Source organism: Corapipo altera, unplaced genomic scaffold (assembly GCF_003945725.1).
Source record: "Corapipo altera isolate COAL_440 unplaced genomic scaffold, ASM394572v1 332, whole genome shotgun sequence".
Taxonomy (NCBI): domain Eukaryota; kingdom Metazoa; phylum Chordata; class Aves; order Passeriformes; family Pipridae; genus Corapipo; species Corapipo altera.
Genome location: NW_020885051.1, coordinates 281,810 through 306,342, shown reverse-complemented (window position 1 = coordinate 306,342; position 24,533 = coordinate 281,810). Strand labels below are relative to the sequence as shown.

Here is a 24,533-nt window from a genome sequence, read left to right as displayed (position 1 = left end):
TTAAACCTCGTCCCGTTTCCATTTGTTAACAAAGGGACTGGGAAACAGCCACTCCTTTGGCAGTGGCTGTTATGAGGGATTTCAATCACCAACACTCACATCCTTGTGACTCAGTGCTTTATTGGCAATCATGACAGCACCCTGTAATTAGTACACGTGGTTGTCAGAGGCAATTATGTCATAGTGGAGTGGTTACACTTCCAAGGGGTCCCTGCACCCCCAGCATGCCCCCAGGGAATGAGGCAAAACAGATAATCCATGTAAGACCACAGTGAATCAAAAGCCAGCCTGGCCAGGAGGATTTCCCAAATCCCATTCTGGTGACAAACGTGCCCAAAAAGTGGTTCCCTTGGCAAAGGCACACCAGGCATGTGCTCAGACCGTGGGACTGCAGAGAGGCCAGGCAGGGCTGTCGGGAGGCACTGCAGAATTCCTGAGCAATGGCTTGGTCACGTTCCTTCTGCTGAGCATTCCCTGAGTGTTCCCGTGCAGGAAGTCGCATGTTGCAACCCTCACCTCACCTCCCTGCATTCTGCTCTTAGCGCAGCCTCAGCGCCCACGTGACTGCTCAGAAAACCCTCAGCTGTTATTTTTAAACTCCAGACCTCTGTGGGGAGTTTTTAGGGGAGATCTCTACTCCTAAAGGCCCACAAAAAATAACCAAGGAAAACACACCGACCTGGAGCACCTTTACATTGATTGCACAGGGTGTGGTCGTCTCTTGGCTGTATAAAGGCTGCAGATTTCAGAGTGCCAGTACCCAAATTCACAGAATCCTGGACTGGTTTGTGTTGGAAGGGACCTTAAAGATCTCGTTCCACTCCCTGCCATGGGCAGGGACACCTTCCACTAGCCCAGGTGGCTCCAAGCCCTGTCCAACCTGGCCTTGGACACTTCCAGGGGGGGGGAGGCCAACCTACCCTCCTTCAGCTTTCATTCCCAATTCAGACTGGGACAATCCCAAACGTGAACACAACCATAACTGTGGTTAATTTTCACTTTTATATGTTACCAAAATAAAACCATCTTCCTCAAGCAGAACAAAACAAGGTCGAAGTGCTCAAAACAGTTTTGAACCAAGGCATTTAGTCCTTAAATCATCTCCCAGCAGAAAAAATCACAGTGAACACTTTGGTCAATGTATGATGGGGCTGTAGCAACCCTCACATCAAACCCTTTCCCACCCTGAGAACAGGATTCAAAATGTAGTTTTGCCTCCTAATTAATGACCTCATGACACTAATGACCTCACTTGGCTCTAACACTGCCAGCAGCAGCACGTGCAGAGCTCTGAACATGTTAGGAAACTACTGCCAAATTTGTCACAGCAACCTGTCGTGTCTGTGTCTCTCATCTAGTACCAACACTGACAGCTTTTGATAGCGAGGACTTAAGACAGTCAAAACCTCAGTGCTGTCCCAAGGAAAAGTGCAAGTTTTTCCAGATCTGAAGAAGGAATTGCTGCTCCATGAAATAAATGCTGCATCTTGGGGTTTGTCACTGCGCCCCAAGTTTCAGAGGAGGAATATCCTCTACTCCTCCCTTCCAAAACCTGTTCTCTCACACTAAGAGAATGGGACTTCAAAAAAGTTATTTCTAACTACAACTGTCATGAGCTTTGCAGGGATAGAAATGCCAATTTTTTTAATGACCCAAGAAATTAAATTCCAGCTCCAGGAAAAGAAAACCATCTCCTAATCAGGCTGGAAATGAGGTATTTAGGCAGGAGACAAGGAGTGCCTTATTCATTTTTCCATCAGACAGAGCTGTGTCCAAGTGCTACATTTTGTGTCTATTCTCATGCTCTTCCACTTCCAAGTCCTGCCTGAAGGACCCATCAGCCCATCCCCAAAGAAGGGGAATACAGGAATTTCTCATGCCTGTTCTCAGGCCCTGCCAACTGGAATAATTTTACCCACAGACTTCTACTTGTTACATTTAAAATGACATTTATGTTAAGGAAAATCCACTGGCTTTGGCAAAAAAGGCAGAGAAGGATCTGAGTGCAGAGCTGCTGACCTCAGAAATACAGACAGACCAACCAAGCAACATTATGATAAAGTTTTTATTCATTTTTTTAAATATCAAATTTTCTTTACACATCAATTTTGTTGATAAACAGTCCCCCGATATTAAAAAAAAAAAAATCAAAAAAAGAATCAAGTGTGTATTACTCTGGGCAGAACCACATCCCACTGGTGACACACCCACTCTCCTCCCTTCAGCCGCCTGCGAGGCCGCAGCGTGTTCAGCCCACGAGAGTCAACAACACAAACGCAACCAGCTTTAGGATTCCTGAGTATTGATTCCCTCAAGTTCCTTAAGTGAGTCTGTAAAACTCTGAAGCTAAAAAGCATCAAAGTGTGACCCAAAGGACATCTGGATCACAGACCAAGCCTCATCTACACAGTGCAGAAAGAAATCTCTTGAACACTTCAGAGGGGAATGATGTACACGAAACCGACCCCGTTTCCCAAGCTGACTTCTGAGAGAGGCAGGCAAAAACACCTCTGGATTTCTCCTCTTTGAATTCCTGTTAAAGTTCTGGGGAGCTGTTTGGCAAGAAATCCAAGTCTGGTGAAGAAACCTCTAGGATCTGCTTCTCCTTTTGTCAATGGCATAGCATCTTAGAGAAAACTGAAGTTAGCATTCAGCAAGTACACTTAAATATTGCTACTTTTGAGGAGAGAGGATGGCAAAAGGGAGAGACAAAGACAGGAAGAGAGGAACACAGAGAAGATACAAGATTAACAGTCCTGGAGACCAAGTGCCTATGTAGAAAGTCAAACAGATGCAGCAACGAGGCAGATTGTCAGGGTAACAGCATAGCTCAGCTCTGTCCAGCAGCAGGAAAACATGCCAGGGACCATCACCAGGAATAATCCCTCCTCTTGTCAGTCACTTGTGCCCAGAAACTTCCAGACTTTGGGAGTTCACTAAACATCCCTCTGTGCTCACCTACGGCCTTGTGTAGAGAAACACATGCTCAGCAAGAGGCCAAGGCCATTGCTTCTGTATCTTTAAGGAAAATAATACATCCAAACCCAACAGTGGCTCCAGGGAACACCCAGAAACAATCTCTACAGACCCACCCGGTCCCACAGGCACTGGCAGCTTCACGAAGCAGCTTCTGAGCGTTGCTTTACTCTCCAGAGCAGGACTTTCATGGTGAAATCCCTTTGCTGATGTGACGTTAGGACACTGGAGCACCGATTAATGATGAGGGGGAAGAGAAGAGAGCAAAGGTCTGATTTTAGGCCAGGATACACAGCTCTTTGGAAACCTGAACAGCGTTTAGTGGTACCTTTATCCCCTGCTGTAGCCAACAAGCTGTAGCGCTCTGCCATCCCTCCTTCCATAGAAATATTCCCACTCTGTGAGCCAGGTCAGCACAGGGACCAGCGAAGGGATTGCTGGAAGCTGAGCAGAGGATGTGTGTGTGCACGCAGCAGAGAGGACACACATTGAAACAAAGACAACTTTTAGACAGCGTTCGCTAAACACACATTCTATTACATTTTATTTTAACCTTAAATACTCACCACTGCCCCAATTTTCTCCTAAATCTTGCTCCTAAAAAAATTATTCACTAATTCAGCAGCGCGTAGCCATTCACTCAAAGCAAGGCTTGGAAATGAAGAGATTTAAATCACCAGGCTTGGACCTACTTGATAAAAGTTTTACAAGTATTTATCAGTTGGGGGTCAGGGTCTGTTTCTAGCAGTTGAGAGAGAGTTACCCAGGGAATTCTAGCACTATGGATAAATGCTTCCATACAGCTTTGGCAGGAGGGCGGGTTTCAAAACTTGTATTTGACAAGGAGTAAAACTGAGCATTGAAGCTGATGCTCTAAAGCTTTTATAGCGTAAATTCCGTATGCGCAGCCTAAGTCGCCGTGGCCGTGAAACCAGAGCCTGTCCCCAGCCCAGTGCAGAGCAGCAGCTCCTAAAACAGAAAGGGTGAGCACAAGGGGCTAACATTGAGGAGCTAACATGAGGAGCTAACATTGAGCAGCCAACATCTGATGCTCCAAGCAGCTGGCAGTAGATCCACATGCAGACTAAGGGTGCAGGTTCAGCTCTCCTGCATCCAAGAGGGCCAACCTGCACCTGCTACCTGCGTTACTTTGCTCCCAGGACCACCTCACCCAGCCCCAGGGCACAAACTGGGAGCAGATTCAGCTGTCTGAAATCACTCTGGATCTGAGAGCTGGAGCCTCGTTGCTGCTGCTTCTGATAGTGAACCAGATGCAGATGGGAACAGGTCTAATATATTCTATTTCCTAAGGCTTCTAGAGATCTGATGACACTACTCCTGTACCAGCCCAGGTGCTGCCCTTCACAGAGGGGCTTTTGCTGATTTGAGGTGCTCACTGCAAGACTATTAAACCAAACCTTCAGCAGGGGGAACTCCACCACTCACACAGTGAAGATGAGAAAGCTGCAGTCTGGCCTCAGGAACTCATTTTGAGCAGAGCTCCAAGTGAATCGCTGGATGCTGCTCAGGCGGGGGGTTCCCAGACAGCCAAGCACTGCTTCCCACATGGAACAACACCCGCTGCCGGCATCACAAGCAGAGGGATATAAGCCAAACCTGTCTGGGAGCTCCAGGCCTGGCTGGGACTGCCCCAGCTCATGGAAAAGCTCCCTTTGACAGTGGAATGACTTAAGGCTCTTCATTACCGTAAAGGATCTCCTGGCTGCCCACGTGTCTGAGAAGAATCTGACACCAGCGCTCACTGACAGCAGAAACTCTTGCAACGTGACAGATGAAACCAAATCTGTGTTGGTTTTAAATGCCACCTGCATGAAAACAGCCCAGCACACATGTAGGAAACCTGCTAAAGCAACAGGGAACACGAAACACCAGGACACAGGCCTGAGACAATGACAACACCACATGGAAGCCACAAACAAAAACGTGTCTGGTGCTGCTGAGCCATCACTCCATGTTCAGCTCAGTGCAGCAAGTTCAAGATGAACACCTGACACAAAGCCACTTGTGAGATTTGCAAGTGGGACTAAATCAAAGTTCCTACTTAAATTTTGGTTTCAGCCACACTTTCCTTCTCCTTCCCCAGCCCCAACAGAGTTTTGGGGCTTTGCAGAGCATCATCCCCCAAAAAAAGCATCTGGAAAGGGCTTCCTACAGCACAGCCTCAGTGAGGCCTCACCACGCAGGGACTCCCCAGGGGTGTCCCAGAAGGCCACGACGGTTGTAGCACAGAAGCCACGTCAGTGCATTTGTTTCATGAACCCTACTGGGGAGCCCTCGCTCTTGAAGAGGTGTGAGATCAGCACCCCCCAGCTCAGAGGCTGATCATCCCCAAACATCCAGACAAACCAGTGCAAAGCAGATCCTTCTTCCAATCACAGCCCCTCTCAGAGCACAGGGAATGCAGCCACTGAGATGAAGTTCATTCCTCCCCGGGCAGAGGAGGATTTGGAGCCATAACACATGGTTTGTTAAACAAATTCGTTGTTAAGGTTTTGCCTTTAAGTGGTTGAGCTTGTTCTTTCTGCATGGGGGAAATGAGATGTGGGCAAGGCTAGAAAAAAATGTCAAATACTCCTTTTCCCTCCCCCTGTCCCCTGCAATTAATACCAATGCATCTCCAAATAAGTTAAAATGTCTCTTTAAAGTTTTGGTAGCACCAAATTCTATCCCTTCCCTTCTTCTATCCCCATGTTGTAAACTGGAACACACTGGCCCAAGAGCATCACAGAATATTCTGGGTTGGAAGGGATCCACAAGGATCATCGAGTCCAACTCTAAATCTAACCAGCTTAAAAGGGTTTGGCAAAAATAAGCATCGGCCTTCCCCGTGCACACACAAAAACACACTCCCCCAAAAACCCACACCCCTCGCTCCTCTAACAAAGCCTTTTATGTCTGTGGGCATCTACACATCTTTAGTCGCTGCCAGGATGGTTTCAACAGCTGGATTTTGGGTTACAAAGAGCTACAACAAATCCAGAGTCCGTGTGGACTCCATGTGCACCTCCCATCCCATGGCCAATTCCTGTCACAACCCACTTTGCTCCAGACAGGGCAGTGAGCGCAACGGCTTCTGCTTTTTATTCGTAGAACTGGAGCTTATTCTAAAATTGTACATTTAAATAACCCAGTCATTTTAATCCAGTATGAAGAATTAAAAGCTATTCTGTCCACACAATGCTAGGATGTTTTCTTTCTTCTCAAAGGCCAAATCTATTAAGTAAAACAGAAGAGACAAGTTACTTTGGCTGCAAATAATTAAAAAATCTGGCTCAACATTCTGCTCATCCATTGTGGTGTGTAATTGAGATACATCCTGTAGAAGACCCCCCAGCCAGCTCCCTGTTATGTGGGAACGACGATACTCTTGGCCAGCAAAATGAGAAGAGCAAGATCTGCGTTTCCATCCGCTTGTTCCAAGGCCTCGAGAGCCTCCCGCGGGGTGAAACCAGCACCGAGGATCCGGTCGACATCAGCTGCAGGGAAAGCAGGGGCTGGAGTGGCACCCGTGGCCAGTCTGGTGCAGGCAGCCGGTGGGTTCAGTGGTGGCTCCTCACATCCACCCTCAGGAGCAGCACTGCTGCTTCTCCCAGGCGCTCCCGTGAACAGGCCCTGCATATCCTGAGGTGCACCTTCACCCAAAGCAGGTGTGGAGGAAACGGGTGTGTTTTGCTCCAAAGTCGGACTAGCTGGACTCTGAGAAGCTTCTGCCAAAGCCTCCCCCTGCTCCAGGCTCTGCTGCTGCCCAGGTGTGGCTGCAGAACTCTCCAGGACCAAATGGCTCTTACCTGGACCCTTCTGCCTCCCTAGAGCCCCCTCCCCGAGCACAGGCTGACCACGACTGACGGGCCCAGTGCTGACATGCTCTCTGCTGGAATCACAGGGCTGGCTCCCCTCAGACCTCACCTCGGGGCAGGAGCAGCTCTGTTCCTGGCTCGCTGGATCTGAGCCTTTCTGCTCACCTTCAGGAAGCCCCTTCTCCACTGCTGCTGGCTCTCTGTGAACCATTTCCAGCTGGGAGACTTCTTCCGAGGCGAGAATCTTACATTCCCCTTTCCGACTGATAACCAAGAGTTTGTGAAGCTCTTTCAAGGCTGATGCCAGAGGGAAACAAGGCTCTTCTGAAGGTCCTCCTGGAGCCGTGTTCAGCTCGTGGATGCTGGAGGGGGAAGAGCTGACTTCAGCCACCAAATTAGACAACTCTGCAGGAATTTCCCCCATGCTTTTTGACTGCAGGACATCACCAGTGGGAAGCAGAGCCCTCGAGGAGGACGGAGACTTCAGCAACTCCACCTCCATGGAAAAGGTGTCCGAGCTCAGGTCAGATACACGTCTGTCGTCAGTCTGCTGCTTCTGCTCCCTTGCTGAGCTCCGCACTTCAGCTGCATCCTGCTCAACTACATCTACTTCCATGGAGGCTTCCATGTGCACACAGGAGGCTGACAGCTGGATAATCCCTTTTGCACAGGAAAGACCTGCTCTCTCTAGTCCATCTCTTGTTTCCAGGGGAGGATCTTCTGGCTGGTTGGCTTCTGCCACAACAGGTTTCTCAACCCCACCAACACGGCAAGGAGGTTCTGGGTCAGTTGTCTCAGTTTGCTCCTCCAGATGTTCCTTTTCTGGCTCTTTGCACGTCCGATGGTCTATGGGAAGCTCATGCTCTTGCTCCTGCTCCGAAGGCAGACAGACATCTTCATCCTGCCCGTGCTTGGCAGCAGCGTCAGACAAATTGTCTTTTGTCACTTCCAGAGGATGTTCCTGACTGTGATCTTCTCCTTTAGCATTACATTCCTTTAAAATGTCAGCAATAAATGTTTCTTCGAGTGTCTTCTGTGAAAGGCAAGCTGGATTGGAGCAGGTTGCCTCCCCGGTGTGGGGAGATGGGTTATTTGCCAAGGAAGAGCTATTGGAAAGATGCTCTAACACCAGAGGATGCTCTTTTTCCGGGATTATCTGGCATTCAGGTGAAGAGTCAAAAGTCTTGACGGCTCTGGGATCAATGGGCTCTGCGAGGCTGGATTCGGATGAGCAAATTGAAGCAGGGGCAGAGACAGAACGATCAAGTAATTGATTTGTGGGATTACAGATCTTGGAATTTAGTCCTGAAGACTGGACCGGATTTTGAAACCCATTAGAAGCTGGTAATGAGGGCATTTCCAGTGAGGTAGTTTCTTTGTCACTATTCTCTGGAGAAGACAGAAGGACAGGAGCAGTCAGGACACGGCAGAACCACCATTTACACCGCGGCAGCGCAAACCGGAACGGGTGGCTGTAAATACCTGGTCTGTGGCCCACTCCAGCTGCAGTAAACACACACTACATGCATCAAGGCTTCCGACGTTCTGTTTGGATTAGGAAACAAACACACCAAACTCGTGTTAGCATTCAGAGCACACACCATGCACGGTCACAGCCCTGCTCAGCTCCACTCCCGACTGTCCGGCGTGACAGCGTGGAGGCTGCAGGAGCTCCTGCCTCCCAGAAGGATTCTGCCTGGGAAATTCAGTACATCGAGTCATGATAACTCTGCCAAAGAACAATTTAAAGGTTGCTCTGTACTGTCTGTGCTGCAGAGCAGTCTGTGGGTGATGCTACACACTTGGTAAACCACACACGGCACAGGGCATGCATCTACTGGTCTGTTTTCAGTCTGTCTGAAGATACTAAGGAGACATATTTCAGGGATATGGGAATTGAGATGGCTACACCATTCTTGGGTTGTGCTCCCAGCAGTGCCATCACAGGCAAGAGAAGGCGAGCCAACACCAGCCTGCTGCAAAAGGGTACAGATCCAAAGGGGAAAGAAACCCCCCAAAGGAGCTGCTGACGAGGCTGGGAAGAGCAAAGCAAATGAGAAACAGGCAGAAGCCAAGCCCAGCTCGCTGCTTCCTTCTCCCCATGAGACTGGATGAGTTGCAGATGTCTACCAGTAGCACCACACACTGCTCTGGTTATCAGGAGAGGTTAAAGAAGTGACCTTATCTTGCTGACAGTCTAATCTAGCTGAGGTATCAGCACTCTCGTTAAACCACTCACCCGACCTTTGCGGTCAGATCAGTCCTGCCATCACAGCCCTGCTCCTCCCAGGTCACACATCCATATTTTGTGCTGCATGAGCTCCCTTTCCCTTCCCAAATTCAGTGGTCTTAAACACTGGTTTTCCTGAAGTCTTTCCCTTTCTACAGGAGTAGACTGGGGCACAGCTCACCATGCCCACACCTACAGCCAGGATTCCCTTTGAATTCCACAACATGGAATCTGCCTTTCTCTCCTCAGCCTCTTGTTCTTTTACTCTCTGTTAACTAAAACTGGTGCAGTATGTGCCATGATACCACCCCTTGGATTGATGCACTGCTCATCTTTCCTAAAGGAAAAGCCTTGTGACACAGGATATGGATATGGATGAAAACCAGAGGGATCCTTTCTGTTTCTGTGTGGAAGGATTACGTTCTCACTCTCAGTTCCCAAACCAACCCTTTAGGGAGGAAGCAGAACTGTCCTTTGACCCGTTGGATCATTAATGAGGGTCTGATCAAACCCGTCAGGGAGTTGCATTTAGGCAGCAGCAGGAGCTGGTTTTCTGCCAAGCACCGCTCTGTGTCATCCTCCTCCTGGGGCATCTACAGGAGCTGAATCCCAGCCTCATCAGTGATATTGATCCAGCTAATACCAGGAACAAACTCTTCCTCACAAAGTGCACCATCAGGGATAAATTCCTCTCAGGAATTTAAATCAGGAACAGCTCGAGTTGTGTGTGGTGGCAGCAACTTGGACTGAGGCTGCCTGGATTAAAAGCTGCGTATGGGGTGACCTGCCTGGCTACACTTCCTTTCTCCCTCCTCAAACAGCTCCAGTTTTACTGCCAGGTTTGTGAATCCCCCGTGATCACCGAGTTTTCCAGTGATGGGAAATTGGCACAAAAGAGCATAAAGCCCTCAGAGATAAATGAGGACGTGGAGGATCCGGATGCCAGTGAACCACACCAGGGCTCCACCACCACCTCAGCTGCCTTCTGCAGGTCTGAACCACCAGCAGGTCAGCTGACAGAAGTCATGAGGCTCCCTTAAGTGGGCTTCAGGGATTAAATAAAGCTCAGGGATAATCCAGGTGCATTCAAAACGAGCACTTTAATAGCCTCCAGGTGCAAGCAGCCATTTGTGTTGTACCATCTCCTGGAAGGCAGCAAAAATTCCAGCTCTTAGGAAAGAACACACATCTTGTGGTGAGCTGAGCTTCTGTGGTGCTTCATCTTGTTCTCTTTCTCTCCTTCTTCCGTTTCCTGTTCTTTCCTTTCTTGGTTTTCCTGGTACCACCTAGCAGCAACTCAAGTTTTGGAAGAGAGAGAGAGGGAATTTGCTGACATTTTAGGATACAGCCAACAAATGCCCGTGGGCCAGAGGCTGGTCCTGTGGCAGGACTGTCACAGTCAATCTGAACACAACCCCCCCTTAGTCCTGTGTTTTGGTGTTCTGTGAGCATGAAGTGAACACACAACATGCATTTCCTATTCCCATAAATCTTTTACATTCCTCTAGGGCTCAGCATCAACAGAAAGTGGTCAAGTGCTGATTAGGCTGAACAAAGCCATGTGGTCCTTAGAACTGTATGAGGTACATAAGCAGCTTGGAGTTAAGTCATTTCAGGCACTTTTCTTTTTCAAACACTCAACTAAAATGTTTTTATTGTAAAGACTCATTGTTTGAGCTGAGGGTTGCTTGTTATTCGACCCTTTCAGCAGAGAACTAACCCAACCAGCTATAATGTCTCATCCAAAGTAGAGGTATATTCCAAAAACCAACTCAGGCTCCATCAGGCTCCAGGTTTTAACAGGAAAAGAACTAATATTTACACCTGCTAGGTTATGGGAAAGAGACATGAGCCCAAGGTACTGAGCCCGAGTTTTAGAGACATCAAAACCTGATTGGAAGGTCAAATATGGTTAAATATTAATATTTAAATATAGTTAAAGAGATATAAATATTAATATCTAATAAACAAAAATAAATTTAATATATGGTTAAATCTTGTTATCTCACTTCAATCTTAAATAGAGTCTTTAAAAATTAGCAATAAAAAATGTTGAATCAACTTTATCAGCTTAAACCTGACCCAGCAAAGAGTTCTGCATGAGTGTAGAAAGTAGAATTTACTCTGTGCTTCCAGAGGGAAAATGAGCAGGAAGACTCAAAGGTCTCTTCGATATAAAATGTTATCTTTAAAAGTTTTGGAAAAGCCTAAGAAATACACTCTGAGGTATTCACAACTTCCCTGTAACAGCAGAGAAAAAATAATGAATTCTTCCTTTAGCCAAAAGCTGAATTAAGGGAGGAGTTGAACAGAAAATGTGAGTTTCAAACCGTTTTGCTCATAGCTCAGCTTTCAGCTCTTTTGGCTGAAAATAAAATTACTTCACTAAATTTTGCAGCCACTGAAATCTTCCCTAGCCCAGGCACTGCATCTGTGCAGCATTTGGATTCCAGGGGCACCAGGAACAAAACTACGGGAGAGTTCTCTTTGCAGATCACATTTAAGGCTGAGGATGCACATCAGGATGCGAGTTCAGCTTTTGAAATTTAGAGCAACTACAAGAAGCAATTCCCCCTCCGAGGGCACGAGCACCATTCCAGGGAAAAATGATGCAATAGTGCTGTTTCTAAAAATTGCCATGAACTTTTGTCACTGCCACGGCTGCTCTATTTTTCCACGGTGCAGCCATTAAGAGCAGGATTTGGGAAGCCTCCTCAAAGCTGTGCTTACATGAGGCTGCTGAAAAACCACAGCTGAGCCATGGCCCTGCCAGGCACTACAACGTGACACCACTGACTGGGTGTCACAGACAACCATTCATGTCCACACCTCAAGGACCAGGAAACCAGGGCAGGTGGGAAGCTGCAGGAAAAGCACCAATTAAACAGCAAACCCCCTCAAGTGCCTTCATGCAGGTTTTGCTGTCCAGAAAGGAAGAGAGAAGTGCACTTGGAGCAAGAATACAGCCCCTTCTCTGCACCCTTTGATGCTGCTCCCCAGAGCTGGAAGGGGAACTGCTCACAGACATCCCGACACTCAGCAAAACAACATGCAGGCTCCCACTTCAGCTGGGCTCCTCCTGGTACCTGCTTCCTCCACGGATTTCTGTATTGCTTCTGCCAGCTCCTGGTCCGCGATCTCCTCGGGCCGCACGTCCTCGCGCCCGGCGCCGTAGGCCAGCCGGGCACACTCCGGGAGCTCCCCCTCCGGCAGGAACGTGGTCTGCGAGCCCGTCGTGCCGATCACCAGAACATTCTTCTTGAGATCGATGGAGCACTGTGGAAGAGAGCCACACGTCAGGGGCCTGAGGGAGAGCCAGTCAGGTCCCGGAGACAGGGGAGAAACAAGGTGAGACAACCCGACTCCAATGGGAACAGCTCCCAGCAGGTAACGCTGGGCCAGGAGCATCAGCTCGAAGCAAAGGGTCCTGTCTGACTCAATTTGTAATAAATCACTCAGTTATAAAGCTTTGAGCATCTTTGATCAGAGCAAAAAGCTTCAGGCAGCAGCCAGGCACCCTGGAGCTGTCCATGATGGATGTAGTGTACGTGCTTCCAGGATAGAAGATATTCCAGCATCAACCCTCTCCAGGAAAACCCTACTGAATTGACAGGCGAGGCACTTATGTTGCACTTCGCACTTAACTTGGAAGAGCCAGTAACTGTTTCAGAAGAGATTTTGATACCTGATGCCTCTTAAGCATATCCAGTCCTAGGAGCATGTCCATGGGCTGCTCTTCCAGGATCGAGAAGGAGCACGCCAGGAAATCCCCTTCAATCTGCACCTGAGCTGAAACACAAGGGAGAGAAGTTACCACTACAGCACAACAAATCTGCTTTCTGCTCTTCCACCTGCTGGGGAAGGTCTGGGCACATCTGAAACCAGAGCTCTGACATACTGCTCTGGTCACAGAAAGTCCAGCCCTGTGCAAGCCCCAGGGACTGCCAGGCCTGTCACAGTCCCAAGTTAATTATTTTAAAAGCTGACGTGCTCAGGAGCCTCAAGTCCTGCTTCTCTGACCCTCCAAACTCAAGGGGCTGTGAGTAGCTCATTAGAACACAACCCTAAGCAGCAACAACAGTGAACAGAATTGATTTTTCAGTAATAAAGACAATCTTCTCCATCCAGAAAAACTGCACAAGAGCACAGAGAGGCTCCTCTTCCCAAAGGAACAGCACACACTGCACTGTGCTGGAGCCCTTCCTGAGCAGCTCTCCCTGCCCAACACTCCCACCCCAAACAGGAAAGGTCTTGGTGTTCCACATTCACCTCAAGTTTTGCCCCCACAGAACGCGTTCTCTACACCTGCAGGAGCTGGGGACTCCCTCACCTCCAAGTGTTATGGTAATTCCACTAAAATAAAGCATTAAATGAGACAGAAAACATTGAGTTCTGTGCCCGAGACAAACAAACACATTTGCAGATGCACTTTGATTTTACTCTGTGGGAGTTACAGCACCCAACCAGACACTCCTCAGTGCCAAGACTGTGGGAAATGCAGTCAAACCCCTGCTAAAGCTGCCCCAGAAATGCCAGCACTTACCTAAGTGCACTCTGCCAATGATTTTCTGTGTCCCTACGCCCTTGGCGATGCCGGCCCACCGCCGATCCACCAGCCTCATGATGTTGCACCTCTCAGCACAGGCTTGGCTCATAATGGTCATCTGGGCACCTGCCAGCAACAGAATTCCTGCTAAATCCCCATCACAAATTAAAATTCTCTCCTGGAAGAGCTCAAGATCTGGCACTCAGCAGCAGCCCCAGGGCATAAAGGCTTCCTGGGAATCCCACTGTGCTGACCTGGCTGCCCACACACGGATCAGCACTGACTGTTACTGCACAGATGGAACAACCCCAAGAACTTCCCTTTTAGGGCTGTGGATGGGAACCACCACATTAAAGGCATGTGAAATCCCCCTGTCTGCAAAATGAGATAAGACACACACACACATGGCAGTGACCTTCCAGGAATGGGAGCCCCAGAAATTCTCCCAGGAGCCCCGATCTGGGGTGTTCACACGCTGCTTCTCTCAACAATTTGCTCTGCTGCCCTTAAACAACGCCCACGCTGTGCTCAGGGTTTAATAATGTGCTTCACCATCTTGTCATGTAGTGCTTTATTACAGGATTTCTGGGGAAAACTACTGGGACGTTTACTGTCACCCTCAGTGAGGGAGAGTGTGGAGAAAGATGAAAATGGGGTAATTCACCTGAGTCCACAAAGGCTTTCACGGGGTGCCCGTTGACTTTGCAGTTGATGTAGAGCATCACCACCTGCCCGAAGCTCTCGGGCGCCTCTTCCATCGCTATCGTCATGTTCTCTTCAATGTTTTGTTGCCTGAATTTCATGGAGAGAGAAAAATCAGAATTTCTACCAGCCAGGCCTTATAACATCCCTCTGACCCACAGACAGATCTGGAAATCCCACCTGCTGCCGTCCACCTTACAAACACACATTTAAACCACGGCTTCATTAGTAAACACAGACCCTGGAGCTGAGGGATTGCTAGGAATGATCTTGGTGTATTCCGGAGACGCCAAGCTGCTCCCCAGCAGCCACTCACTGCTCCTTCCAGCCCCTGCCTAACTCACACTGCAGCTCCTGATGACCTCGTGTTGGCCACGGGAACCTGTCACCACAGCGTTAACCCGGAGGAGTCTCGAGCAAAAACCCCGTGTATTCGTCAGTCACGCCGAGGGCACAGGGAGATGTTGCCAGGAGCTACATCCCTGGAATCCCACACAGCAGCTGAACATTAAAATCTTCCCGTTTCCCTGGTATCCTTCCTTTTCCAGGCATAGGGAGGGAGGTGAGCAAAACCACAGCGAAAATGTCACCACAAGCAAATTGGTGCAAATTCAGGCCGACAGAAGAAATGCTCTTCCAGAAGCTCCTCATGGCCCCCAGGACAATCTTGGAACTGATGGCTATCCACACTGACTGCATTTCCCAAAAAAGGGAAAAGGGCTCCTATTTTGATGCCATTTCATTTTTCACTAGGCAGGCTGTGAAATCTGGAGACTGCTCAGCCCAAAGTGTTCCCAAACAGCTGCACAGCCTTGGGCACATCCCCTTTATCTGTCCCTCATCTACGGATGAAGGAAGGCATTCCTGTGCCTCCAAGCAATGTTTCACTATCTACAAATGTCTGGTTTCTGCATTGCTGAGCATTTATCCAACACCAACAACTCTTATCACCACTGAATTTTGTTCTTACCAAGGATGAGTCTGTACCAGACAGACACTTGGTTATCGGGGCAAGGGGGAAACCACCAGCCATGTCCTGACTCGAGGATTTATCACTCAGTTGAAGGAATCAAGCCTCAGCCCAAAGCAATTACATTTGGCAGGCAGCAAGAGGGAGGGAGCTGATGAGCAGAATGTGTTTCTGCAGAACATCGCTCCGACAGCGGTGATGTTGGAGACTGGAATTAGCCAGAGACACAGAAGAATTAGCAGGATGTGAAACCAAACCTCCAGGGCAGCTGGTAGAAGTGACGCCACGTTGCTGTGCTGAGCTCAGCCCAGAGACCAACACTGGCCCAGCCCTCTGCTCAGAACACAGCTGAGGCGCCCCAGGTTCCACCTCTCAAGAGCAGATGTGCCTTCCACAAGTGCTCCAGTTTCAGACTGGACCAGCGCAGGACCAGGACATCACACACATGGACAGAGGTGCTGCCACCTCATATCATGGAGCCATGGAATGGTTTGGGTGGGAAGAGACCTTAGAGACCATTCCACCCCCTGCCATGGGCAGGGACACCTCCCACTATCCCAGGTTGCTCCAAGCCCTGTCCAACCTGGCCTTGGACACTTCCAGGGATGGGGCAGCTACAGCTTCTCTGGGCACCCTGTGCCAGGGCCTCCCCACCCTCACAGGGAAGAACATTCTGTGCTCAGCTGGACACACTTCAGGGATGGGGTGCACCTACACATCCCGAATCTCAACCTTCCCATGTGCCAAGGTGGCCTGGAGCATCGCCCTGCAAGCAAACGTGACTTCATACAAGAAGTGTGTTGATTCTGCCTCCTCCAAGGAAAAGCCACCATGGATGGCAGCACAGAGCAGTGTTTTCCCCAGGGAAGATCCCCAAAGCCTGCAAAGCACTTTGGTTTGTTACCTTATGTCTTCTTCTATCTTGGCCTGTGCCTCGAGATCAAAGGGGTCAGCGGAATAGAGTCGGATCCTCTCCTGCTCCCGCCGGGCTCGGTCCTGCTGTTGCTCCAGCAACACCCTCGTGAATTTTTCTGTGGGAACAAAGAGATACAAAAATGCTTTTTACTGGAAATTACTCTTGCAAATCAAATTCTGGCACAGCAAATGCTTCCTTTGATGCCAGCTGAGGGGCAGACTTGGCAGCACACAGAAAAAAGCTTCCTCTGAGGGCAGCACGGATGGACCTCAAAGGATTGGGGGCAAATTTGGGAACCTGCTGAGATGAAAAGCAACTGGACAGAGCTCGTTCTCCTTGTGTCTCTTCCCAAACCCTGCCCAATCAAACTCAATTTCCTGGCACATACATTTTTATAAGGGAAAAAAATTAAAAACTCACAAAGACTAACAGCAAAACTTCCTTTAAACCCAGGGAAACCAAAGCCAGAGATTATAATCCATAAAGATGAATGCCTACCACTGGAACCTAGGCTGGACACTAAGTCTAGATGCACATTTTAAAACCACAGCTTTTAGATCCCCACTTTTTGGATGGTTTCTGACTATTTTTCACTACTTGGATGGGATCAAAAAGGACGTGGCAGTCCATGGAGGTCTGTACATGAGGAGGGTTGTGGGTTTGCTCCCAGGGATGCAGTTCCCAGGAAGCAGCTCTGCCTCAAGGGCTGTTACGTGCTCAGGGAGGTCGTTTGGTACATTTTGCCATTTGGATTTTTGAAATTAGGCTTCTGTACAGCAGGTGCCTTCATCCAGCACAGCCACAGGGCACGGATCCATGTGGATATTTGGGAATCAGAGCCGAGCTGAACTGGATCTATGCCCAAACACCGAGAGGAGCACCTGTGCAGCAGGACAAGGGCATAACCAGACCAAACCACTTCCTCCTGAGAGCCCAGTGCAGCCGTTTGGGACTGAAAATGAACATCTGGGTCCAAGTTTGACGTGCACAGACCAGGTAGAGCAGCAGAGGAGCCACTTTTGAGTGTCTTGGGCTTAACCTCTGGTTTTCTGTGCCAAGAACAGCACCTCTGCTCAAGGTGATGGGAAAGACTCCCAGCAAGAAGTGTGAAGAAGCCCAAGAATGCAAAGAACATGGTTTCAACTCTGGATATGAACTAAAGCCAGAATTAAAAATTAAGTAGGCTGACAATATCCATGGAAGTTTCTTTATGGCTTCCCTTAACAGAGGGAGATCACTCAGATGTAACACTGAAAGTGGGAGAAGTCTCCTGCTGAAAGCTCCTTCTCCTCACTCATTTCTCCAAACTCAACAGGATTTATTTCCCAACTAAACATCCTGCAGAGAAGGAAGCACATCTGCATGCCCAAAATTCTGCTCTTTTCATACCAAAAGGACACCAGAGTTCAAAGCTTTCATTACAGGAAGAAAGAGGAACCCACATCAGCTACTCACCTGCAGAGAAAGTGAAGGGCATGGTACAAGGCTTCAACTGTGCCCAAAACACACAGACACTTCCAAGATTAACAGAAACTTAAACATTTATGATTATTGTTATTGAAAAAGCTCCTGAGAGACACTATTTGTGTGTTCCTTTTCCTCTCCCTTTCTGAGGCTCGCTTCCACAGCAGCCAATAACTACAGACAGAGCTGGTTTTGGAGCATGCTGCTCCCTGCTGAGTCCCAGCAGACTCTGGCATGCAGCAAACACACCACCTTTATTGGAAAATGTGCATTTGGGAGTGTCTTAGTGAAAAAATCAGGAGCTGAGTCACCCATGTTCACAGACACCTGACTTATCTGCGCATCTGGTATTTCTGAGTAGGGGACAGAGGATATTAAAGAAGCCGAGCAGGAGAAATACACCCAGAAAGAGAGGAGCTCTGCCTTGAGTGCTCCCAAAGGCACCTTTCATCCACAGCCTCCATGAGCCTGCAGCAACCCCAGCTCGTTAAACACCCCTGATCAGCCCTCCAACAGCTCCGAGCCCAACTTACCGAGGTCCCCGCTCAGCAAGGCCTCGGCCAGGGGCGGGTTGCGCTCCTTGAGCAGGGACAGCTCGTGGGGGTTGGCCAGCAGCATCTCCCGCAGCAGTGCCGGGTTGTCCAGGCCCTGCGGGAACGCCGGCGCATCCGGGGGCGACGGGCGAGGCCGCTGTGCCGGGGGCTGGTGCTGCTGCGAGGACGTCCCGGGCACGGCGATGCTGCTGAAGTCTATCCTGGGCAGACCTGGAGGGAGGAACACCACAGGTGGCGTGGGTACAACCCACTGGAAAACCACGGGAAGGATGAGCTGCCCTTAATGCTGCATTAGGGCGGATCCCGTGAGCAGCAGTTGAGTCGGAAGCGCAGCCACGGCCCCGGGTTACTGGGTTAGGAACAACGGTGCGTTTATGTAACTGGGCTCGTCTGTCTGCCCCATTTTTAATCCCCTGAAATGCACTTGCTGACTGGTTATTCCCAGCTTCACAGATGTGAATCCCTCATGGAGGGACTGCAGGGCTAAACCCAGTGGCTCCAAGGAACTTCGGAGTCTCTCGGGTTAAAAAAAAGCAGGGGGAAAAAAAATGTAGTACCATTCCTGCAGACCTGCATTGCAGGTACCCATCCTCCAGCTGAGGCAGGACCAGGACCTCAGCAATGCTCCCACGCCCTTCTCAGCCAGTGGCACCTTTTTCAGGGATATTTTATGACTGGGATTTGCTAGGAATGGCTGTGGAAGGCAGGAGAGAGGCGCAGGGCTCCACTCAGACATTCCCGGAGGAGCCTTTCGCGTGTACACACGATTGTGCCACTGGGTTTGGTAAGATGGGGCTTCTCAGGGAATTTGCCACAGGACGGTTTAGGACACATCCACAGGCGCTGTTTCTGGGTCTGACACGGCTGTGCCATCACGCCCAGCGGGAAGGGAACCAGTGCTCATAGGAAAACACACACCTTCACCAAAACTGTTCTGAACCCTCCTGGCTGCCTCCATATTTCCCCAAAACAATAGTAAAATGGCACTGGCTTCCTCAGGACAAAACAAACATTAAATTGGAAGCCCTTTAGCTAATTTAAAAGGCCCTGTGCCTCATCCCAGTCACCTTCCCTCCCTCACCCAGTGGGGTGTCAGACACTGACAGGAGTTGGATAAAGCCCGAGGAACCTCTGCAGGTTCGGAGCAGCAGCTGGCACAGAGCCTTCCTCACCTGGGAAGCGGATGGAAGGCCGGGGCTCCACCGTCTCCTTCTGGCGCAGGATCACCACGTCCCCATCCTTCAAGCCATAGGAGGCCAAGGACCTGTTGTTGTCGGTCAGCGGCCGCTCCGCATAAACGATCTGCATGAGGGGGGAGCGCCAGGAGAGCCACCAGCACCACGGAGCAGATGAAAACCAAAAACATGGCAAGATGTTACTTTTCTGTAGGGAAAAAAGCGCTCCAGCGAATCCTCCAGACCCGTGTCAAGCTTCAGAAGGGAAGGTGTGATGTTCTCACAGGCCCGGCCAACACCCCTCAGGCACGGCAGGGCCTCAACACGTCTGTGGTTGGACAGTGCAGGGTTGGACTTGCCGAGATCCAGCACACCAAAGAAGGGCCGGTCTGCCCTGATTAGAGGCCAAGATCATTAAGGGAAAGCAAGCCTTGACCAGGACTATCTGGCCACGTTTCCAAACTCCAACCTCTGCGATTACACAAGTCAGGGATGTTTTCTGCAGTGTGACCTGCCCCCAAGACAGCACCCACTGACCCTGGGTGTGCCGGCAGCACCGATCCGGGCACATCCATGGATGAGCCAGCCCAACATCTGTGATCTCTGCCTCTTCCCACAACACAGCTCCCCAGAATAACCAGTTCTGCAGGGACCTCAATCATTAGCTCAGTGCTTTCCAGTTCACTCCAGTGACGTAACTCTACCCACACTCGGAGCACCCAAAGGCTCCGCTCAGACTGTCATCAGTCCATGGTGGGAATGAACTTCTTGTGACTATCAAATACAAAGTCACATCCATTTCTATTTTGATAACCTGACTTAATGAAAAGTCTGCACATTAAACACAAAAACACTGAGATAAAGGTGAATAATCCCCATTGGACCATTTCCATTAACACTGGACCTGTAATACCTACAGAGGCCCTGAATCACAGGGAAGTAGGAAAAGTAAAATAAAGCTAGGCTTTATGGGAACAAATATTCCCAGAAATGGTACCAGCCAAGGCAGAGGTTTCTGTGCATTCTCTGGAGCACAGTGAGATCAGGTGGATCGGTCCGACCGATCCTGCCCCTGGCAGGAGTCCAGAGCAAGGAGCACCAGAGAGCTTGGCCTAAACCCCTCGGCACCATGATCAAATTTCACGTTTACCATCTTGTGTAGCCAAACTGCGTCTCTTTGGGGCTGGAAAAGGCCCGTTCAGCAAGAACACATTCACCACAGGTCGGGACTGGCCGAGCCGCATGGGAGAAGCTTTCTCAGCCCCGGCATGGCCACAGCCCTGATGCTATCACAGGGAGCAGATCCAACACGCTCCCAAAAACCCAACTACTGCGTGTACTAAGGTCTAGACTACAGCCTTCCATTGCTTCACTCCAGCGACTCCAAAATCTTACACAGACTCTCACTATGACATTCGAACAACAGAGACCCACCACCAGCAGTGGTGCCAAAGCAGGGCAAGGCAGGAGGGGCACCAATAACCAGAACCCTGTAGGACAGCAGCCAGAGGCAGCAGAACTAGGGGAACACACACGGTGGAAACGAGCATAAGCTTCCCTTACCTCCTCACTGACACCACCCCGCAGGTACCACCCAGCCTGGGTCCCTCCTCGGGCTGGGGGCAGCGATATTGAGGTGCACGGTCCCTACCCCACACAGCAGCACCGGATAACCAAGGTCAGCCCGCGCTGGCAGAGCCCCGGCACAGCTCTCACGTTACCGGCCGGGTCGGCGCTGCTGCAGCCACAGCGAGCGTGTCATAAATCCCAGCTGCACACCCAAATCTGGAATGGCAGATTCCCTGCGCAGACACTCTGGGAGAGACGAGTTAATCAGTTTAAGTGAGGCTTTACCTCTGTCGTCTTGCTGGGATTGGATTTATGAGCATTCGGCCTCACATCCCAGACAATGAATTAAGCGCCCAGCACTCGTGGTACATCCATTACAGCCTGGATTAATCCACTCCTGACCCCTTCTGCTCCACTCCTAAAACAGACTGGATTGTGCTGCCTCTTGATGATCTGGTTTGTGGCTGTTTTGCAGGCTCCGGACCTGGGCTCTTCTGGAGGAGACCTGGGCAGGGATGCAGGCACTGATGGATTCATTGTGCATGATGAATCCATAGGGTAGAACCGCCTCATGGAGCAGGGAACCCCACGCAGGAGTGCTGGATACCACTAGCAGGCAGCAATCAAGCCAAACCCAGAACCCATCAAACATTCCTGAGCATGGTAGAGGACAGGACATGGAGGGCACAAAGAGAAAGAGAAACGAAGGAAATGAGGTGCTGCCAGAAGAACATGGCTCTGCCAAGAGCCTCCCTGTCCCTCCCTCTGAAAAGCCATGGCCTTGGTGTGTGGAGGAGACCATAGGAAGCCCAATTATTTCCCCTCTCCTCTTATCACCACAGCCACAGGCGCCGCCTCCGTTATCTCACACTGACCTCAGACCCCTCACAGCTCCCTGCTCCACCCCAACTGGCAGCACCAGGAACTAACCTCCCAAACCAGCAGGGAACAAGGCTGGGATTAACCCTCTTCCACACACAGTAATGGTTTACTCCACCCTGCACGACCCTTACAATGAAATTCATCCTCTCTTGTGCCAACACAACACCTTCAACGCAATGTCCGTCTTGGTTGTGGGAAAAGGGCAGGAAACAGCTGAGTTTGGTAGATGTAAAACTGCCTGTTTGTGGTTTGAGAATGCAAAATCCTTCCATACAATGAGCTGCATCACTGATAACTTGCATTTTTATAACTTTCACAGAAACACAGAATCATTTGCGTTGGAAAAGCCCTGCCAGCCCATGGAGTCCCCCCTGTGCCCAATGCCCACCTTGTCTCCCAGCCCAGAGCACTGAGTGCCAAGGCCAGGCCTTCCTTGGACACTTCCAGGAGTGGGGACTCCAAACCTCCCTGGGCAGCCTCTGCCAGTGTTTAACAACCATGAAGAAATTCCTCCTGATGTCCAACCTGTTCTCCCCAATAAAAATCCTCAGAACACCTCACAAACACCGGGCAGAAAGAGCAGAGAGAGGAGCAATAAATAACTGCCTGGAAAGCACAGCACGACGCGGCGCAGGATGATGCACGAGAGGCAGATGGAGGAGCAGAAGGAAGGCAGAGGTGGCTACAAAAGCGCAGCGCTGCTCCCGTCCCGTCAGCTGGGGGGGAACAACTCAAACCAGGGAACTCCAGGCAAAAAACAAGCAGAAGTGACCCCTTGTTCTCCTAAACCAGACCTGGAGCTGCAGGTCCCTGTGACACAGGGGACAAAGCTGACAGGCAGGAGTTTGTGCTCCAGTTCATGCCTGGAGATGTCAAAGCCACTGAGGAGTCCCACATGTAAGGACTGTCCCCAGATCTAGGATGTGGACATAGGATTTGCTGGAGCACAGAACCTTTATGTGAGGGGGGGTTTCTCTCTTTCTACCTGCCCAAAATCAAGAGTTCTTCCTCTAAAGGAAAATCCACCTCACCTGGATTTTCTACCGTTGCTCTGAGACTGTTTCCCCTCAACACCAACCTCCCATTCTAAAATTCCCCCTGCTCTGAGACCACTTCTCCCTCAACACCAACCTCCCATCCCAAAAAACAAGGCTTGCCCAAGGCAGAGGGAAAGCCAAGCACCATTGGGAACCTGCTGGATGAGGACAACTCCAACTCCAGGGCTGCTCCTGCAGCAGCTCTTCCAGCGCTGACTAATCTTGGCTTGGCTGGAAAAACACTTTGTTAATGGGGACTGGGAAAAGGCTCGGGAAGCAAAAGCCACCACCAGTAAACTCCACAAACTCTGCCAGGCAGGGCCAGCGTGAAGAAAAGGAGCCAGCCCCGCCCTGCCCAGGAAAAACCGGGAGGAACGGCCACAAAAGTGGGACTGAACCCAAACCATGAGCAAACCCCAGAGGGACGGACAGATGGCCCAGGGCCGCCCCCACTCGCAGCCTCCCGCGTGTTTTGGCAGCGAGTGAGCCCCGAATCTGGGCTGAGAGGGGGAATATTTGCTGGGAAAACCACACGGATGCGCCCGTCTGGTCCCCACACCTGTGTGGAAAAAAGGGAGGAAAAGCCTCAATGTGCCCTTTCGGCCCCAGACTAGACAGGGCTTTGAAGGGATAAACAAACCCCTTCCAAACATTTCAGATCCGTTCCCGAACATTTCAGGGGGTTGAGGATTCCACGGGCCACCACCTTCCTCACTCTCCGACTCCCTTTTCTCTCGTCCAAATCCTGCCCCGTTTAAACACCAAATTCCTACGAAACCTCAATAAAAACAACAAACCCACGTTATTCTCCCCCCCTTTCAGCCGCTCAGCGGGAGCAGACCGAGCCTTTTCCGGAGGCACCAAGTCACCGGGCACTCGGAGCCCTCTCCCGAGGGGCAAAACGAGGATTTTGAGGGAAAAGCGACGGAGGCGAAGGAGGGCGGCGGGGGAGGGACCCCGACCCTGCTCAACAACCCCCAAACAAGCCTCAAACTCCGGATCCGCGGGGCGGAGTCTCCGGGGACCGCGACCCCGGGAAAAGGGGGGGCACGGAGCCGCTCCCAGCCGGGGGGACCCCGCCCCTGCGCAGGGCAGGGGGCGCAGCCGCTCCCACCCGGACCCGACCCGGGGGCACCGCCCGGGGCCCTGCCGGGGGCGCCGCCGCCCCGAGCGGCGCGGGGGGGGGGGCAGGCCCTGACCTGGCTCTCGGCCGCCGGGATGCCGGACTCCAGCTCGCAGAGGGCGCGGAAGTTCTGGAGCTCGAAGTCGGCGTCCACCTGGAGGCTGAAGGTGATCTCGGAGCGGTCGCGGCGCAGGCAGAACACGGTGAGCAGCATGGCCGTCCCCGCCGCCGCCGCCGCCGACAAGCGCCGCCGTCGCAAAGCGCCCGCCCCGCCGGGCCCGGCGCCGCACGTCAATCAGCGCCGCCCGGCCAATCGGAGAGCGCCGGCGGGGGAGGCACCGCCCCCTCCTCAAACCGGCACGTGGGAGGGGCCGGAGAGCCCCCGGGTCCCTGTGCCCGCCCCGGGTCCCTGTGCCCGCCCCCGGTCCCTGTGCCCGCCCCGGGTCCCTGTGCCCGCCCTGGGTCCCTGTGTCCCCAACGGGTCCCTGTGTCCCCGTGTCCCCAACGGGTCCCTGTGCCCGCCCCGGGTCCCTGTGCCCGCCCTGGGTCCCTGTGTCCCCAACGGGTCCCT

At 51.0% G+C, this 24,533-nt stretch overlaps 1 protein-coding gene across 4 annotated transcripts; it reads right to left on the bottom strand.

Moving 5' to 3' along the window:
* Positions 1-2,046: 2,046 nt before the first annotated feature.
* On the bottom strand, positions 2,047-24,221 carry LOC113959609 (protein DDI1 homolog 2). 4 transcript variants are annotated; one of them, XM_027668768.1, is made up of 10 exons: positions 24,039-24,221; positions 19,349-19,478; positions 18,156-18,386; positions 16,147-16,273; positions 14,235-14,362; positions 13,568-13,696; positions 12,710-12,813; positions 12,111-12,300; positions 8,277-8,339; positions 8,069-8,183 (listed from the first exon to the last, which is right to left on the bottom strand). In XM_027668768.1, the coding sequence occupies exons 1-9, from the start codon at positions 24,174-24,176 to the stop codon at positions 8,323-8,325; spliced, it is 1,194 nt and encodes a 397-aa protein (XP_027524569.1). In that variant the 5' UTR covers positions 24,177-24,221; the 3' UTR covers positions 8,069-8,183; positions 8,277-8,322. The 4 variants fall into 4 exon arrangements, with proteins under 4 accessions (XP_027524566.1, XP_027524569.1, XP_027524567.1 ...); XM_027668765.1 differs by lacking the exon at positions 8,277-8,339 and having other exon boundaries at positions 2,047-8,183; XM_027668766.1 differs by lacking the exons at positions 8,069-8,183; positions 8,277-8,339 and adding an exon at positions 8,347-10,320.
* Between the last annotated feature and the right edge of the window lie 312 nt (positions 24,222-24,533).

Excerpts from the sequence above, each read along its gene's own strand:
- LOC113959609 (XM_027668765.1), bottom strand. The coding sequence starts at position 24,176 with ATGCTGCTCACCGTGTTCTGCCTGCGCCGCGACCGCTCCGAGATCACC. Across the intron at positions 18,387-19,348 it reads GCCTTCCATCCGCTTCCCAG|GTCTGCCCAGGATAGACTTC; the intron begins GTGAGGAAGGCT and ends TCCTCCCTCCAG. Across the intron at positions 14,363-16,146 it reads AAGATAGAAGAAGACATAAG|GCAACAAAACATTGAAGAGA; the intron begins GTAACAAACCAA and ends CATGAAATTCAG.